Source organism: Panicum virgatum, chromosome 1N (genome assembly GCF_016808335.1).
Source record: "Panicum virgatum strain AP13 chromosome 1N, P.virgatum_v5, whole genome shotgun sequence".
NCBI lineage: Eukaryota > Viridiplantae > Streptophyta > Magnoliopsida > Poales > Poaceae > Panicum > Panicum virgatum.
In genome coordinates, this window is record NC_053145.1 from 44845579 (window position 1) to 44865774 (window position 20196).

At 43.7% G+C, this 20196-nt stretch overlaps 1 protein-coding gene and 1 pseudogene across 1 annotated transcript; one reads left to right on the forward strand and one right to left on the reverse strand.

The window, feature by feature from the left end:
* Positions 1 to 3818: 3818 nt before the first annotated feature.
* On the reverse strand, positions 3819 to 10809 carry LOC120656030 (protein FAR1-RELATED SEQUENCE 5-like). Its single transcript, XM_039934014.1, has 2 exons — positions 10313 to 10809; positions 3819 to 10220 (listed from the first exon to the last, which is right to left on the reverse strand). The coding sequence occupies exon 2, from the start codon at positions 10190 to 10192 to the stop codon at positions 8042 to 8044; it is 2151 nt and encodes a 716-aa protein (XP_039789948.1). The 5' UTR covers positions 10193 to 10220; positions 10313 to 10809; the 3' UTR covers positions 3819 to 8041.
* LOC120656031 lies at positions 4126 to 7200 on the forward strand (annotated as a pseudogene).
* Positions 10810 to 20196: the final 9387 nt, after the last annotated feature.

The following is a 20196-nucleotide window of genomic DNA, read 5'->3' on the forward strand; positions in this document are numbered from 1 at the left end:
GTGAATTTCTTGCTTGATTCATTATTTGAGCTTGCACTTGATTTTTCACCATCACTAACCCATTCACCAAAAATGGCAAATGACTCATGTTTGAGTTTCTTCTCCTTCTTTTGTTGCTTCTTCTTCTTGAATCTTTTCTCAACCTTCATGAGTTGGTGATGAGGTCCATCTTTGAGGAAGACCATATACCCCATTGAGTTGATTTCTTTCAAGCATTTGTTTATCTTTTTGACTTGCATGTAGAGGTTGGGGCCCATTGGCTCTTTTTCATCATTTGAGGAGCTTTGGCTTGCTTCCTCTTCTTCCTCTTCACTTGAGCTACTTTTGATGGCCAACTTCTTCAACTTCTTGACTTATTTGCATGTAAGTGCGCTATGAGTTAGTGAAGAAGGTGGCGCTCTTATATTGATGTCATGCCGTAGCTCATGGGCGATCACCTTGTTGAGCACTTGATTTGGTGTCAATGTGTTGATCTCTTTCTCATAAAGAATTGTGATCACCAAATCATACTCCGGCCTTCGAAGTGAATGAAGGATCTTGCGAATGAGCTCCAAATCATTAATTTTCTTCACATCTAAAGAATTAATCTCATTTACAAGAATATTCAACCGTGAGTACATAATTTCGACATTTTCATGATCAAGTTGCTTGAAACTATTAAGTTTATCAATGAGAACATGATATTTTTTATTTGCAACATCTTTAGTTCCTTCATGGTTCTCACTAATAGTTTTCCACAATTCCTTAGCATTTTTACAAGCAAACACACGGTTGAACACATTGTCACCAAGAGAGTTTAGAATAACACATTTGGCTATAGTATCATATTGCTTCTCTTGTTGATTATTGCCCTTCATTCCTTCACTAGTTACCCTCCAAACATTTAGGCCCTTTGCTTGGAGGTGAGATTGCATTAAGATCTTCCATCGTTGGAAGCCCGTGCCATCGAAACGTGGAGGAGGTCCTAGAGAATCCATCCCTTCCCCTAAAAGAGCTAACTCACTAGGCGGTGAAGCCTAACCAATCAAGTGAGCCGGTAAACACAAATTGCCAATGGAATTGGCTTCCTTTGTGAGGGGTGTGAGTCCCATCTCTGATACCAATTGGAAGGACCGGTAGCGCGCTCTAGCCTAAGAGGAGGAGGGGGTGAATTAGGCAAACTAAAAACTTAGACCTATGGCTCCAACTATTTGCACAATATTAAACTAAAACATGCTATCTATATGTACAACTATGGTTGTTCTAGTGTGAAACCCCTATCTCAAAAGAGTTTAGCAACCTATAGCTTTTCCTATCAAGAAACTACTCTATGAAAGTAAAGGCACACAAATTGCTAGTATGAAATGCGGAAGCTTAAAGAGAGGGATAGGAGAAAGCAAACTCTTGACGCGGGTGTTTATCCCATGGTTCGGTTAGCCACAAAGGTACACATACATCCACGTTGTTGTAGCACTCTAAGAGTATTGCTACTCGGCCACCAAGTCTCTTCTGTGAACACAATCACGGTCACCTTGGCCCCGGGTTCCACTAAGGAGCTTCTCAACAAAGGATGGGGGTCGATGACGTGCCGGCGAGCCTTCAAAGCTCCAAGGTGCCGGCGCACCGAATTCTTATTTTGGTTCACTAAAGAACCTCAGCACAAAGGCACTTGGCCTTACAATCTCACTCACTAAGAGCTAATCCTCTACACAACACTCTCAAAGTGTTCTAAGGGCTAAGGATATGAGTGCTAAGCTCTTGGATGGCTTGGATATGTTCTTAGGTATGTTTGTGACTTCCTTGAACTCCAGCAATCTTCAAATGGCCGGGGGATGTCATATATATATAGGCCTCCAAGTCGAACTAGCCGTTTAGAGCCGTTACCCAACTTTCTGCGCATGCATCGGTGTATCCGAAGGTATAGCACCGGTGCATCCAGTCACTCTGCGCCATGGGGTAGCCGTTGGGCCTTCTGACAGACCACCGGATAGACCGGTCAGTTGCTCCGGTGGAGCTCCGGTTCATCCGGTCCTGAATATTTTCTCCTCAGCCTCCTTGATATTGCACCAGTACTTTACTCCGGTGGGGCACCGGTGTATCCGGTCCTGAAGACTTGCTTGCTGGCCACTTGACATGCTCTCTGAAGGATGACTCTGTGCATAGACCGGTGCTTGGTCATAGGGTCACCGGTGTACCCGGTGCAACATGGACTTCTGCACTTGGCTGACTTCTGCGCAGACCAAATGCACCGGTGGTGGTGCACCGGTGCATCCGAGCACTACCGGATAGACCGGTGCTCGGTCACTGGTTCATCCGGTGCTGCTGTTTTCTGTGGAACTCGTCCAATTCATTGTTTCTTGAGTCCATTTTTCGTGTTTTGCTTTGCTTGGTCTTTTTGCTTCATCCCTGGGATCTATTAATGTTCACTTGACACGCGCATTATTCCCATTAATTGCGTTGTTACTCAATCACCAAAATCACAAAATAATGATTTAATGAGACCATTTTCCTTACAGAAGCACACCTCTCGAAGATTCCTATGCCTAGGATCTTTCGGTTATGGATTCACGGCACTCCTCCGGCTGTCCTTACAGCGAGCTGAATGCGACTCAAAACAAAAGGTAGCCGCAGAAAAGAGAGTTCAAAGAGGTACTACTCTCAGCGACCAGGCCACCACCGACGAGCAACGCAGGGCTGCTCTCTTGCTTTCACAACGAAAGAAGAGAGAAACTCCTCTTGACGCGTCCAGTGTTAACTGCAATGCAAGCCCGCAACATAACGGCCTAAAGACTTGCAGAAGAGCCAGTCAATTTGACAGGAGGAACAACACGGTTGCTGCTGCACTCGGCATAGCGATAAGATTATGATGATTTAAGAGGCGAGGACATCGCTAGATGCTAAACCAGGAAAGAAGCTTTGCTTTCGTACAAGTATACGCATACAGAAGCTGTGTCACATGCTGCTTTAATAGTGCCTTCACTACTCATCAAGGTTACAAGAATACTTCCTTCGTTCCAAATTTTTCCAAATTGTAGGTTGTTTTGATAAATCGAGCAATTTAAATTTTATTATGTATTTAAATAAACATTGTATCTAGATACATAGCAACAACTATATATTTGGTTTGCCAAAACGATCTATAATTTAGAACGAATGGAGTACTACCGGTCATACAAAGATGGGACTAGCACAGTCGTTTGGAGAAGTATATATAAACAAGCATGAAACCAACTCCAGCTATCTCGGGAGCACTTGTTAACTGTTGCAGATGTACATATAATATCTTTGTTCCGATTCATTTCTAGAATGGTGGCACAAGTATTCAAGACTGAAAAGAGCAGACAACGAAAGATGCTGACGCCTACTTCACGCCATGACACCTCAAAGCAGGGGCGGATCCAGTAGGGGTGCTGGTTTTTTTTTGTGAAGAAACATACACACAGGTTGCAACCTCCATTAGAAACAAGGGAAAAGCTAGGGAAGGAGAAGAGATGAGAACAAGAAAATAGAGAGAGGAGGGGGAGGGGAAGAGGAGAGAAGGCATCAGCCCTCTACATCTTTTGGCCAGATCCGTCAGACCGTCACGGCCTCAAAGTCACCTTCATCATTAGTACAAAGAAAAAGTCACCTTGATTGGAAGCCAAAGAAAGTCCTTTTCTGTGTCCTCTTTTGATTTCTGCTGCAGGAAAACAACCGGCGTGCAAACTCAAAGTTCCACCCTTCTGTTCCTCTGAATCTGAGGATTGCTTATGAACCCAAGTCACAGTTCCAGATCACGACTATCATAATAATGCAAATATAAAAAGTACCATGATGCAAATATAAAAACATGACAGTAGTGTGCCGTGACTAGCAAACTCTTTCATATTACATCTACTCACCGGCGTGACGATTCCTCGAATTTATCATATCAGAGCAGGTCATGACATAAATAAAATCAAGTAGTGAGATGATCACAGCAGGGCATGAAGCAGAGACAGCAATATTGTACTTCAGCATCAGCGAGTACAGACTTGTCAGTGCTAATACGAATCTTACCTTCCCCTCTTTCCTGGTTTGAGGCTGTGAGCTTCACCTTGCTTGTCTGTAGTCAGGGAGGCACATATATACTTCAGTTGTACACTTCACAGGCGGAGAACTACCTCACAGAAGCTTTGTAAGCGAAGCCCAGTTCAATTCACCCCCTCCTTCCTCCTGCTCTGGCCCCTCCTACCAATTTCTCAGTGAGAACCATGGCAGGAGAGATACCAATTGCATACCGCAACTCTTCATCATCGCCAGACTGGCTCAACAAGGGCGACAATGCATGGCAGATGACATCTGCGACTTTTGTGGGCCTGCAGAGCATGCCAGGGCTGGTTATCCTCTATGGCAGCATCGTCAAGAAGAAGTGGGCCATCAACTCGGCGTTCATGGCGCTGTACGCCTTTGCGGCCGTATGGATCTGCTGGGTCATCTGGGCATATAACATGTCGTTTGGCGACAAGCTCCTGCCTTTCTGGGGGAAGGCGAGGCCCGCACTCGGGCAGAGCTTCCTGGTGGCGCAGTCTGAGCTCACAGCAACCACCGTGCGGTACCACAACGGCTCACTTGAGGCGGCTATGCTCCATCCTTTGTACCCAGCTGCAACCATGGTGTACTTCCAGTGCATGTTTGCCACTATCACCATCATCATCCTTGCTGGATCGCTGCTTGGGCGCATGAACATCAAGGCCTGGATGGCCTTTGTGCCGCTTTGGATCACTTTCTCCTACACAATCTGTGCCTTCTCACTCTGGGGTGGCGGCTTCCTATTCCAGTGGGGTGTCATAGATTACTCAGGCGGCTATGTCATCCATCTCTCTTCTGGCATCGCCGGCCTTACCGCTGCCTATTGGGTACACAAAACATCCCCGATTGGATTCATCATTGCATTTCTGCTTCAATGGTTCTGACAACTCCTTGCACACAGGTGGGGCCAAGGTCAGCATCAGACGGAGCGTTTCCCTCCAAATAACATATTGCTGGTGCTAGCAGGGGCAGGGCTGCTGTGGCTTGGATGGACAGGCTTCAATGGTGGTGACCCATACTCGGCCAACATCGACTCATCCATGGCAGTGCTCAACACACATATCTGTGCGTCCACCAGCCTGCTCATGTGGACACTACTTGATGTCTTCTTCTTCGGAAAGCCATCGGTAATTGGTGCCGTGCAGGGTATGATCACAGGTCTTGTATGCATCACCCCTGGTGCAGGTGAGTAACCTTCCCCTCCCTCCATTGGCAACTGGACTCGTTCAACCAAAAACTGACCAATTAGAGCATTGCAACTTGCATTTATTACTACATTGCCATGATAATGACATCCTGGAAAGTAAACTAAGGAAAACAATTGAAACACCTTCAGCTATAGGTCAGTATCTGACAAAGTCAACAAAGAATCAAGCATCTGCATCTTCTGCATTCCAGGCTCTTAGAGCGATTATATATCCTGCAGCATTGAGCTAAACCAAAATAGTCAGGGCACAGTATAGAAGCCACCTAAACAGGCTTAAGATAACTTTGATCCACTAACCTGTGAAAACTTGTGATGATATGATTGGGTGAGAAAGTATTTAATTTGTGATCTTGTCTTCTCTGAGGTGACACTCTTGCTGCTAAGCTACCAGCAAAGGGCATTGGTTGACCTGGATTTTCAAAACCAATGGCCCTTCATTTGTTTCAAGCACTCAGATTCAAGCCACCTAACACTACTGACTGGTAGTAGAAAAACCCCCTATTTTGTCCCAGTTAGGAGTTTAGGACTAGCTTCACTTTGCCTCTTCATTGGCCTGGAAAAATTGTGTCACTTTCTTATCAAGCATCTCAAAAGAAAAATCTGACTGACTGACGGAAACATGGTTCATTTTTCATTTTCGATAAATGATTCCTGGCTTTTATAGAAAGCATAAATGAATCTTGTGACATCGGATAACAAACCAAGGGGCTTACCAGGTACCAGCTTACAAAACCGAACAACCAAATGACCAGCAAGAAAGAGTTACATAAGAGAACCGCTCTGGAACACCTTCTTAATCTAAATAAAAAAAAACGCTTCCAGACATAGACAGGACTAACCACCAGTACAAGACTACCAACCAAAAGCCTAAAACAGAAAGGCTACAGACAGAAACACAGTTCTGACCATGGAATGTCATTCCAAAAGTGGTTTTCCTTCAATAGATGGCAACCTTCTTGATTGGTTTTGATATATTAGAAGATGCTTTTTTTTAAGTGCCCATATTTTAAATTTTCAAGACAAAATTCAGGTTCAAAAATTTATGCATGTGTGAATGAAGTTTCATGGAAGTGCACAAAAACAAGGTTATAATATAATAGGAAAACTGACAAAGGAGACATCAAGAATTTCAGTACAAGTTAACAATATAGTTAAACAGGCTCAAGTAACAAACATGTGCACCAAACAGTCTCCATTATCCATTTTGATTGGTTAAGTAACAAAGATTCACTAGATCATTCATTCAACAGGTCTGGTGCAAGGGTGGGCAGCTATTGTGATGGGAATTCTCTCAGGTAGCATTCCCTGGTACACCATGATGGTGCTGCACAAGAAGTGGTCCTTTATGCAGAAGATTGATGACACTCTTGGCGTCTTCCACACCCATGCAGTCGCTGGGTTACTCGGTGGCACCACCACTGGACTTTTTGCTGAACCAGTCCTCTGCAACCTCTTCCTCTCCATCCCAGACTCGAGAGGTGCATTTTATGGTGGTGATGGTGCATCACAGTTTGGGAGGCAGATTGCTGGTGCACTCTTCATCATTGCCTGGAACATCATTATCACTTCCATAATTTGTGTCCTTATTAGCCTAGTCCTGCCCCTCCGAATTTCTGATGAACAGCTACTTATCGGGGATGATGCTGTACATGGCGAGGAGGCATATGCTATATGGGCAGAAGGTGAGTTCAATGACATAACCCACCATGATGAAAGCAGACATAGTGGCATCGCCGTAGGAGTCACACAGAATGTTTGAGCATAACTTGTAACACTAAAAGTAAAGAAAAAATAGAAGTGCATTTGTATCTTTTTTTTCCTCGAATGCACATGAGAGCTGCGCATCAATATATTAGGAAGGAAAGAGCATTTGTTTCTTACCAATTGACAGGACAGAAATGTAAGAGACAAGGCACATGTTTATGGAGGAATGTGGAATCTGCTGATTTTCTTTTTGTCTGGAATTTTGGAATCTTTTCTGCTTTCATGATTATCTATGATGTGCATTTGAAGCTACAGGAACCAGTTATTCTTTGCCACAAGTTGTTGAAGTTCATGTCATAACTCATGGAAGAGTGAAACTTACATCACTTCAATATACTCCCTCTGGCTACAAAAACATGACGTTCTGACCATAGAAAAAGCACTACCGGCAGGTCCATCCTCTGGTTGGGAACGTCATGTTTTCCTGACCGGAGGTAATAACATTTTTCATACAAGTTAAAAGGCAGGTGCATTAAGGACCATATATAACAAAACTAATAAATGACCAAATTCACCAATCACCAGGCAACTTTGCCAAAAGAAAAGGACAGTCGTTTCCTACTTCTGAGAGAGTAAGAGCCAAAATGTGGCTTATGGAAATGTAGATTTGAGATATATCAAAACTACAACAACCTAAACTCAACTCATATTTTTCCTTGTCACAAAATGGCAAATCCTTTTAGTATCTAAACTAATCTATTAACAAAGACACATCAGCACCAGAGTAAATACCTATATGTACTAGGGTGTTTTCATCATACTGTAACAGTTTCACATATATTATTGCTTCATGGGCACTGTCATGTGGTACCAAAGATTGGAATATCAGTTAAAGTGCACAAAATCACAATAAGAATTATCTAGCAAAGTTGAAAGCATGAAACTTACTCGATCCTGTATTTTGTTTGAAAAACTTTTATTTTCATTTCTTAAGAGTACAGTTTGAGTCAGAAGTTCTGCATGAATTTCCAAGTTCCAAAGAACTAGGAAGTAGCTTGCTCATCCTTAGCAGATAAATCCAGAAGGTTAATTAGTGATACTTCAAGCAGCATAAGAAGGTGCATATTGTGTACCATTTCCTAGGTATTTCTCCAATTCTTTCTCACCATTCTCAAGAGTCTCCCACAAGGCTTTCCTCAATTCCTCCTGCCCTTGGCTCTTTGTCACAAGGTCATAAGCATAACGCATAACATAGTTGCAGTATGCAGCATCATCATTCATGCATTCCTGATATGATGACTCGCATTGTTTTGGGTTAAAAACCCACTTCTTCACATCCTTGGTCCACCGCTTCAGTATATAGCTTTCTGGAATTTTGCATATATTCTTGATAGTAAGAGCTTTCAGAGCATGCGAGCAAAGTAAACCCATTGTCTCAAATTTACTGCAGCTGCAACTTATTTCCATTGTAGACATATTGAGACGTACTGTGCAGACTCTTGATCCTCGCCCTTGCATGGTCATCTCAAATTGATGTGTGTTATTATCTTCACATGGAAGCTCCTTGAATTTTGTGGCACCACACCCGTCGAGAAAATCTGTCTCAAACAGCTTGTAGATTCTATGTGTATAAACTTTTGCAGCGTGATTCAAAATGTCACTGTGTTTTATGATACAAGCAGGTGGCTTTTGCAAACATCGTGTATCCTCCTCCAATTCTTTTTCCCTCCAATCTTCAGATAATTTATCCACAGCAACAGCAATTGCAGAAAGAGATGTCGATTTATCAGCAACACTATTGAATATGTTATTCATACTATCACATTGTGGTTCATATTCGACCCCACCATCAAAGGTGCACTTGTTAAGAGCACTACACCACTTCTTCTTGAGCTTATACAATTTCTTAAGCCACTTATTATCCTGCAGCTTAAATTCATGGATCATTTGGGCCCATGTTTCCTCAAACTCTGTTTCTGAGTCACATCCCTGTATGCATTTGGTGAACATCTTATTGAACACTTTTGAAACATTATGTGCACCAAGACGAGAATGGGCATTCTTTTGGATGTGCCAATGAGCAATGCGATGGCATGTATCTGGAAAAACATCCTCAATTGCTTTTGACACAACTTGATCAAGATTGGTGAAAATGGATTGAGGATGCCGGTTACCCATGGACTCCAAGAAAGATTTGAACAGCCACACAAAAGCTGACATTGACTCGTCAGCTAAGAGGGCACAGCCATACATAGTGGTCTGCCAATGGTGGTTCACACCAACAAAAGGAGCGCATATCAAGTTCTGTTTGCTCAAGCGGTAAGTTGAATCGAACACAACCACGTCACTGAAACAGTCATAGTCGATCCTGCTTCTCCCATCACGCCAAAAGAAATTAGTCATCCGACCACTTTGGTCCAATTGAACATCCCAGTAGAACATGCCATCTTCATTTGCTCTGCCTTTCAGGTAGCTCACAAGGCTCTGCAGGTCTCCAGTCCCTACGGCCAGCATCTTTGCCATAGTACCGTAGCCAAGAAGCAAATGCTGCTTTGAATTCTCCACATTGTTGGCTGCACTAGTACTACCTGCAGGCAATTGTGGAGCACCATCATGTACCTGATACCCGGCGTATACCATCGCATCAACAGAACTCGACCGCCCTGCTATAAGCGACCTTGCAGACCGCAAAAGGTGCCGTTCCTCTGGCCTTGCCAGGTTGTGGTTATGATCAGAGACCAACCGGATAACCTTCCACTCCCCATGATCATTCACCCTGAACCGCACCATGGCCCTGCAGTTGGTCCTGGTATGCGGGTCATTGAAATTTGCATCGGTGAGCTTCTCTCCTTCCTTGAGCCCCTCCTTGGAGCAGAAGTAGTCCTTAGTCCGTATCCGCTTGGTGCCGGTGAAGTAGGTCTGCTTCCCTTTCCGGATGCTGAACCCCATCCGGTGGCCATAGTCGCAATAGAGCTTGTAGGCGGCCTCTTCACTGTACAACACCTTCCGGAGCAGCTCCTCCGTGCCTTCCTTGCTTCCCTGCACCGTCGCAGCCTCCTCCCCCTCGTTATCTGCATCGTCGCCGTACTCCACCCGCCTCTCGTCGCCGGAGGTGGAAACGACCACAGCCACTTGCGCTTCCGTGGTGGCCACATCGCCGCCACCGCCGCCGCCAACACCTTCGTCGTGCGGCATGACTGCCCCCTCGCCGGCCCGGTCTGCGCCGGCGGCGGCGGGCTCGACTTGCGACATGGGGCACCCAAGCCCAAGACTGAACCGCCTAGTCGAAGCATGGATGGATGGATTAGATCAGTAGGGCACCGCGCGGCGACGAAGGTACTGAATCCAAGCGAGCTAGGTAGAGTCGTTTACCTAACGAGAAGGAGAAGGGAACCAGTCCAAGTCCAGATGAATGGATCTCCGCTCCGCCCCAGTCCAGTGCCAGTGGAACGGAGGAGAAGGATGACGAAGGGACCACTCCAAGCGAAAGAGAAAATTCGGCGGAAGGAGACCGGGGGCTCGCTTGTTGTGTAGCGGCGAGGCGAGGTCCGAGGAGAGGAGGAAGGAAGCCAACCCTCTGGAGCGTGCGGCCGGTGGCGGGAGGGCGACGCCGCCGCGGAAGAAGCCGGCGGAGAGGATCTCGCGGCCGGGGCGGAGGCGGACGGCAGCGGGAGGGCGAGGCTGGCGTGAAGGCGGCTGGCGGCGCGGAATGTGTGACCGGCAAGGGCGGCCGGTGGCGGGGAGAGCGAGGCAGGGGGCAGCCGGCGGCAGAGCGCGATGAGGGAGGGCGGAGGTCGAGGGAGCCGGTCGCAGGAGAGGGGCCTGTGCGACTCCTCCGTTTGAGAAGGGGACAAGACAAGTGGGGAGAGACTGGCAAGGGAAATGGAAAGAAAAAGAAAAAAATAAGCGTAATATGGATATTTCATCCTTTACTAAACGTTTTGCCAAGCAGACGATCTGGAGGCAAGGGTGGTAATGAGTTTTAATTTTTAGTCTGGATAAAAGAGCTGGATTCTAAAAAAATGGAGTTTAATTTTATATAATTTTGAACTAAAAAAATTAAAAATTAAAGTTAGATTGTGAAGATAGCATTAGAACCATGACCTATTACCCACTATCTGGAGCTTAGAAAAAAAAGCTGCTCCACGTAAGAGCTACGGCAGGAGCCGAAGCCCTACCTAGATCCGAAATTCCCTTTAAATTTGATGGAGAAAATGTCTAAATTACTTCAAGTTCCAATACTTCTAAACTATTTTTGAAAATGTATCTCTACGAGTACGTCAATCTGTTTAATTTACCTTTAGTATAATTCTTTATATTTTTTCTTTATGCACAAATGTGGTTTAAAGTTAAAAGATTGCAATATATGACAGCATATGCTAAAAGATATATGTATAATTTTTGCATCATTATTTTGATAGGCAGGCATGTACTTATAAAATTATACAATTTTTTATCTTAATCAATTATATATCTTTTATATTAAACTCCACTTGTTTATGGAGAACCAAAAAAAATCATATTAAGCGTTAAGTTGTGTGGATAAATTACATAAAGATATTCTAGAGGGTATCTGAACTTTGAAAAAAATGAGAGGAGTAATTTGAATTTCTTTTTCTTTTGGTAAGAGCAATTTTTTCAGATAAAATAAGATTCTTTTTAGGTGACTAAACATGACATTTCTTATTTTAGAATGATTCGATATTTTTCTCTAAAGAATATTTGAAGCAGTTCACTCAAAACATTTTATTAAAAAATATTCCCCTAATATTGTTTTCTGAAAATTTTCTCTCCAAATGTTTCTACAAAAAATGTCTCAATTTTTTTATTGAAAAAAATATCCTCAATAATTTTGTCTAAAACTTTATGTATAGTTTTCTCCAATTTTTTTATCATATAACTTCTTTTCTTGAAAGTTCTTTTGTTCATCGTTCCGTGTAAATCATATGCATTTTCCTTTTCTTTCTATGGACCCTCACGGACATTCTTCTTTCTTTTCATCTAACTGGGTTTTGGTTGGGTTCTGACTCTATTCCTTTGGTGGAGCGGCTTCCGTGGCGGAGAAGAAGCTGTTTTGGAAAAATTTGGCAAACGGCTTTATATATTGGATTGAGGTTGTAAAATGATTAAATTGTCCTTCTCTATATTTTTCTCTTACTTTTTTTCTTTTTTCTGCTCTCCTTTTCCTTTTCTTCTCTTTTCTTATTTTCCTCCCTCCTCTTATCCATTCGCCCCAACCCCGTCACATCTTCTTCCTCGGGCCTCTCTCTCTTTGCCCTGCCTCCGCCCTTCTCCATGCCGCCGCCGCCACGCACGTCCCTCTGCCTGTCCTCCTCCCCACTGGGCCGCGCCCCTGCGACGGCCGTCGGCCACATGCCGCGGCACTCTGTGCCCCTCCCGCCGCCCTCCTCCCCGTCTTTGCTCCACCTCCGGCCCACCTCGCGCCCCTCCACCGCCACACATCTCCATCCGTTGTGCGCTCTCCGCCGCGAGCTCTGGCCGCAGCCGGTCTTCGCCCACCTCGTGCCCTCCGCCTCCATCCTCCCGCCCCACCACAGCGCCCAAAGATGGCGCGAGGAGGCGCTGCGCGCGCTCGCTGGGGCAAAGGTGGCAGGCTACCACCACAGCTCCGTCTGACCGCTCTAGTCACCGCGATTTCTGGGACTCCTGCACCATTCTGATTTGCATCGTTTGACAGGGCTCTTTGAGAAGCCGGTTTTGGAGCCGCTCAAAAAGCTCTGCCAAACAAGCCCTCAGAAGTGAGATTGCTTACATGCATAACTACTTTACATAAGGGTATGAAGACGAAGCAGACTAACCGTTAGTCAAAGGGTATTCTAGAAAAGAAATCATCACCCTATAACTATATCAAACTAAAGAGCAATAGGGCCTAACCACGAGAACATACAGGCGCGGGGAGTGTATCACGATTATACAAAGAGAAAGAACATATCGAACGTGGAGGGAAGGAAATTGTAGAAGAAAAGGATGGATATTATAGTTCCTTTTCTTTCAAGATTGAAATTATGTGCCTACGTAATTCCTGATTTCAGTCCACCGACCACCTTATATTTTTAGATTTATTAAAAAGAGTAAATTTTACCCGCGGTCCCTGAACTTGTCCCGAGTTCTCATCCCGGTCCCGGTACTCTCAAAATGCACGTCTAGGTCCCTGAACTTGTCCCGAGTTCTCATCCCGGTCCCGGTACTCTCAAAATGCACGTCTAGGTCTCTGAACATGTCCCGAGTTCTCATTCCGGTCCATGAACTTGCTAATCTGTTTCATATAGGTCCAAATCTCCATAACATGCGCTCCAAACAGTACGATTAAGTGAACTGATAGGTGGGGCCCATATGGCAGTCACACCTCTCCCTTCTCCCTCCTCCCTCTGTATGGGCGCCGCCGGACCCCACCCCTAGCGTCTGTCGCCACCCGTGCGCCTGCGCTGCCACGATGGACCTCAGCTCCGCGCCGTCCCGGTCCTCGTTCATGCCCCAACCGCCGCTTGGCCACGCCGACGGCGGACCCTGCATCCCCGCTGCCCCTCCACCGGCCCCACGCCCTCCCTACCCAGCCGCGCTGCCGTCAAGGCCGTCGTCCCACGCGACCCTCGGCTACCCCGCTCCCTGTGGATGTCGTGCCACCCCGAGGGCGGCGCCCTCCATGGCCACCACCGCCGGCGCGCCCTGGCGGGCGAGCCCCACTCCGGTCCTGGTCCCGGTCCAGCGCCCGCGGGCCCGCACAGCGCCGCCCCGGCCGGCGAGCCGGCGACCCCTCGCCCGAGCCTGCCCCCTTCCCCATTCTCAAGGTTGAAGATGGCCATGGCCATGGGCGGCGACGTTGGGAGCAAGAGAGGAGGGAGAAGAGAGAGGTGTGACTGTCATATGGGCCCGACCTATCAGTTCACTTAATCGTACTGTTTGGAGCGCTTGTTATGGAGGTTTTGACCTATATGAAACAGATTAGCAAGTTCATGGACCAGGATGAGAACTCGGGACAAGTTCAGGGACCTAGACGTGCATTTTGAGAGTACCGGGACCGGGATGAGAACTCGGGACAAGTTCAGGGACCTAGACGTGCATTTTGAGAGTACCGGGACCGGGATGAAAACTCGGGACAAGTTCAGGGACCGCTGGTGAAATTTACTCTATTAAAAATTGTTTCAATTTACTGTTACTTAGAGCCTGTTTTGGATATCAATTTATGTCAAGCCGTAATCTGGGCACGCCAATAAAATTTGGCTACCAAGTGGTTCATCGTTAAAAGTTGGTACTTCAATATTTTTGACCAAAACAATGACAAATTTCTGAAAACTTTTTAAACCTTACAAAAGAGGAAAAATAATTGGTTGCCATGTTTGGCACTAAACCAAATGAACACCTAAATTTCTTGCTAACACTATAGCATGATCTGATTTTGGTAGACCAATATCTTGGCTTTTCATGATTTTGGCTCGGCAAAAGTTAACATGCAATCAGGCTCTTACATTCAAATGAGACCACCAGGTTAGAACTTAGAAGCGGCGGCGTCCGTGTGATCGCTCCAAAAATAACTGCCACTGAAGTGCCCCCAAACCTGAACTCCGTGCTCTGTCCAATCGTTGAATTACCTCTCTCTCTGTTTTTCTGACTAACCCCTCTCTCGTTTTCTACAGCTTGGTTTTGTTACGAAGGAATTAGGAATTAGTGATCAATTTTGTAATTAAGTAATTAATTAGATTAATGATATCATTATGATGTCACTAGGAAGTTACTATTCATAAAGGGGTCATCCCAAAGGGATATGTCCCTTGGGCCCTTGTCTCTTGGTTTGTATATAAACACAATCAATCAATAGAGAGAACAACCTTTCACTTTCATTCACAACACGTTATCAGTCACTTTGACTACCACTGAGCGCAAGAACGCTAGATGCTGTCGAACTCGCCGAGTTCCAGAGGCCGAACAGGCTCTCTCTTCCTGGGCCACGACGCACTGCAAACAAGAACTCGCCGAGAACACGGCAACAACGAGAAAACAAGGACTCGGAGTTCTTCAACAGAAGAGAAAGAAGAAGAAGCCAAAGGCCTCATGAATCGTTGAACTCGACGAGAATCTTACAACGAGAACGAGGCTTATTCAACGAGTAAGAATTGAACCTAGTAAATTATGTTTCTTTGAATTGGGCACTGGATTTCTTGCCTTTCCGCTTGGTGACTGCCGACAATGGATGCCTCGCCATCCGACTCCTCGACGTCGACGAGGAACCCCTGCTCGACTGCCGGCCTCACGCACCAAGCGGCCCGTGCATGGCCGCCATCGGTGGCGGCGCCCAGCCTCTACCACCATCAGTGGCGGCGTCCTCGGCACCGCCCATCCCCACAACGGCGGCGCGGCGACAACACCAACAGCGGAACTCTCGCTGCCCATGCCCCGGCCTTCGACTTCTACGTCCCCATGCTGGAGTTGTCGACGGCGGCGGGGAACGGCCGCCCCGGATTCCTTCTGGAGCACCCACTGTCCGGGCGGCGCACGGCATATGGTGGCGCTCGCCAGCGGCAGCTCACGCTGGCGGCGACCGACCCGCACAGCGCTGGCTCTTTGCAAGAGGCCGGCGGCAGCGCTAGGGCCAGGAGATGGCGACGGCCCTCCACGGCTGCCGCACGGACGCGGCGCTAGCGGCGTCAAATGGCGCACATAGGGCTGGCGGCGGCCCCAGGGCCAAGGGGCAACAGCAGCGCCCGCCGGCGGCGGCGCACGCCGGCGGCATCCAGGGGCGGTGGCGGCCCCCAAGAGGCAGCAGCGATGCCCCACCAGAGATCCGATGGCGGCGGTTCAAGGGGCAGGAGCGAGTCCCTAACCGCAACCCCGTGCCCTCCTTTTTCTTGGGCCAAACCGGGCCATTTTTGGGACTCGATGGCCAGTAGGCCAAGTTAGGCCGGCCAAACAGCCTCCACTCCGTTGAAAACATTCAAAAAGGCCCCAGGCACTAGTTGGTCCTGATTCAACTAGTTAGTCATGGATCTGATTGGTAGAGTTTTTACTCCTATACATGGTTTGTTTCTAAGACCATAAATTTATTCATGTCTAAATATACATAGTTTGTCAATTTATTGTTTAGCAATTAATTTTAAATTGCAACAAAAACCGAATCCTCTTAATTAATTGATAGTTAATTAAGCATGGATTATTTTAGGTTCATATGAGCCTAATAAAAAAAGGCAAAATGGTAGGCAAACCATTTTGGCTAGTGAGACTAATATAGGAAGTGGATTTTTGCTTTAATCCTATGGGATTTTGTATAAATTTTGCCACTACCCAACATAGCACTTTGTGCTTTGTTGTTGCTCAGTAATAACTGAATATTCATTGTATATAATTTGTGGTTTGATTATAATATATTACAATGCCATTTTGGTTCTATTATATTTTTGGAGTATGTGGTGCACCCAATCCCCTTTGCACCACATACATATTACATTTGTGACTTTGACAATTTTATTGGGCTATGTCGGTGCACCCAAACCACATCTTTGCACCACATACAAGTTAAATTTGCTATTGACTTATTTGCAATTTAACTAAGATATGAATATCATTAAAGATTATTAATCTTTGATGGATTAAAAATTTGCAATATACATATCTTGATTATTTTGAATAATTAACACAAGGTAATGGAGACTATGGCATTGGGTGCGTTTAAGTTCTTGTGAATTATCCTTCCTTGAGACCGTGCCACAGCAGTGATCTAATCACCTGTTACTGAGAGGTCTACATCTTGTTTCTCTGAAACATGATGATTACCTATGATGTGTTTTTAATCAAAATAAAGGTTTTGGATTGCTCTTTGTCATCATATTGTTTTATTATTTCACAAGGTAGTAGAGTCCTAAGCAAAGACTGCGTTTAATTCCTTGTGAATTATTCTGCCCAGAAATCGTGCTTAGGCAGCAATTTACATTGCCTACTATAAAGATCTACTCTATGTTTCTGACATAGAGATTATTTGTCTTGTGTATAACAAAATTTATGATGATTCATTGTATGGTCTACATATTTATGTGGTTACCTACAATGATCCAGAACTGTGATAAGATACACAATTGTAAAATATTGCATTTGGGATTACAACATCTCCATAGTGATTTTGAGTTTACCTTAGGCGTAAATTCATTAAATCAATGGTTTGTCACATGTTGTGAATATTGACATCAGAGGAGTCTATTGAACTCGCTCTCGATGGCATCAATATCCTACATAGACAATGGATATTAATATTGATTTTATCCCATAAACTAATAAAAGAGTTTAATGACTCCTGATTAGGGTTGTTTATTCTAGATCATAGAAAATGTGCCTTACAATTATTAAGGCACTACATCCATAAAGATTATCGATACAAATATCTTATGGAAGGAAAATTGATCTATATCAAACATCAATAAGGGATAAAACAGGAGCTACGATATAAGATTTGAAGGGTTTTTTCAATCCTGCATTTAAAGCTCTCTAGGAAATTGATTGTTTTTGCTGGATCTTAAAAGATCGCATAACAAACACTCCTATTTTTTTTTCTTCCAAAGAGAACCTAAATCCATGGACAACAAGATCATCGAATATAATTTGAATGACTTGCTTTGAGATTTGGGAATAATCTCAGGGTCCATCGATATTGTTTAGTCCATAGAAATATGTTGTAACACTTGTTGTCAATGCATAACTATTGTGAGTATCATATTGATGAATTTGATACTCGACAATACTTATGGATTTTTTCTATATATATTAGACAAGATTTTCATTGAATTCTTGTCATATATAGATTATACGGGAATCATTCCAATGTGGAATGTTATATGCCTAGTGGACATTTGTAACACAAACTCTATAATAAGGGAAGCAAAATATTTCTGGTTCTTATGACAAGAAGAGGGAATAATTTTGGCTATCGCTGATGCGATGCAATGATAGTTTGGTCGACTCTTCTCCACTATCATTCTTCTTAAGGATATGAGTAAACAATTGTGGACATTTAATTATGTCCTAATTTAACTCATATTTTACTAAAGTATAGAGATATCCACATGTGTTTTTAGGGAAACACAAAAAGACAACTTTGGATATGGCATATAAGTAATGAGATGAATCTCATTTTGGTTGTATTATGCCTACAACCATCCCGTACAACATGTTGCGTATACAAATTTTTCACACGGTGGATCTATTCAATTTGAAATAATCAACTTGGGCATCCAAAGGGATGCGTGAGAAATTAATGGTAATTCATTTGGTCATGATTTTCCCAAAGTGTGGATACGATAAGTACCACAGGGAAACGAATTTTAAGATCCTCTTATCTTAAAATCAGGTTGACTTTATTAGATTCATTGATCATATTCAAAAGAATATGTATGGGTCCGATACAAAAATTGTATGGACAATTCAGACATTTCATGGTTGTAGAGATACATCTATGAGATGATCTAGAGTTTGTAAAGTTTACACACTCAGCCATGCACTTTGTAGATAATGGCTCTTGTTATGAGCATTATCCTGAACATTACTAAATTTTTGCACCTACAATGACGACTGTCTGGTATAACAAAAGTTTAGTTACATATCCAAAAGGATAAATTGGAATCTATAAGTATGACATTAAGTTATAGTAGGACCATTATTAGTAATAAAATGCTATTACCAACTTTGTGTTGCAGTCAGGTAGATTTACACACTCCTGACTTATAATTAACTGCATATCCTCTATATGCATTTAGTACGTGGAGATCGATGAAGATTTTCTATTTGCATAAGATTGGTTAAGTTGTATACGTACCACTCTCACTACCGCAGCATACATTGATGGGTTCACATAGGAAACTGGGGATCAATATGAGATTTCAAATCTCCGTCGATTGTCATATATCTAGATCTCTTAGAGAGGAACTATTTACAACCTGTATGCTGGTTTTTAGCATTAATGAGCTTTTCCAGACATTAGGGGGAGATTAGAAGTACCATATATAATGCCCGGAAAATATTTGAATGCATGAAGCATTTCAAGCTCAGGATCACGTACTAAAGTAACTAAACTTTGAGTTCAAAGAATTATTGATTTACATAGCATTGCAAATAAACTACCACATGCATTTACTAATCATTAATCTGATACAAGTATGTGCCAGAAAGAGTAGTGGTACTAAGTAAAACCACTCAACTTCCAATTGTAAATAAGAGGGGGAGAAGTATGGCCATAAAGCAGGATTATTCATGCTAGCAATTGAAGACTTTTCTTCTAAAGTAGTAAATGCAACTCAACCTTTGGTTGAAAGATACCTAGAGGACATTTTATGTCCTGTGGATATTTATAATCCACAACCCAGCTCAGAGGTGCACTAAAATACTGATGCTGGGATATCGGAAAGCCCTGACTCTCATTTAAGGAAGTTACGATGAGTCATTCAGGGTTCATTTTTGAGTTTTGATAACCGGAGAATTATAACATATAAAGACTACATGTATCGATACATACTTCTCTGAATAAATTGTATATATTATCCCAAGTTATCCAGTTAATAAGACCATGGCAGAGTGCTTTGTCACTCTTACTGGAACTTGTTGAGTAAAGTTATACAAACATAGATAGTCTTACTCACCTGAAGAGAGGTGTTTTTGGTAGTAAAGCCAACACCTAGACGTACCTTTACTGTGGGTACAAAAGTATTTTCATCCTAGAATGGATTGAGAACAATGAGGTGGTGAGATTAAAGCAAGACTAGTAGCACAAGGGGTTTACGCAAAGCCCAGATCATTCATTTTCAATGCAGGTTATTCTCCATAGTAAGTTATAAATTTCCGATACTAACTTTTGATTGGCAGTACAAAAGCATCTATCTTTGCAGTTGATAGATGTAGTGATCACATATAATCACTTGATATGGTATATTGTGAAACTTCCGGGAAGGAGTTTACATATCCAATACTTACTTATATATAAATTCGCAACATATACCGTGTATTGCTTAAGTCAATATATGGCTTAAAGCTAGTTAAGTTGATTTTGGTACAATCAACTTTGTATGTATTCCTTATATTGAAGGATACAAGATTGATTACAAGTGGTGTTCATTTCAGAAATCCTTAATTAAATTTTCTAGTATTATATGATTGTCAATAATCTTGACATCATTGATAATGAACACTTGTCAAGAGCACGTTGTAATCTAAAGACGGAGTTTAGAGATGGAAGATAACGGTCTAAACCAAAATTTTATTTT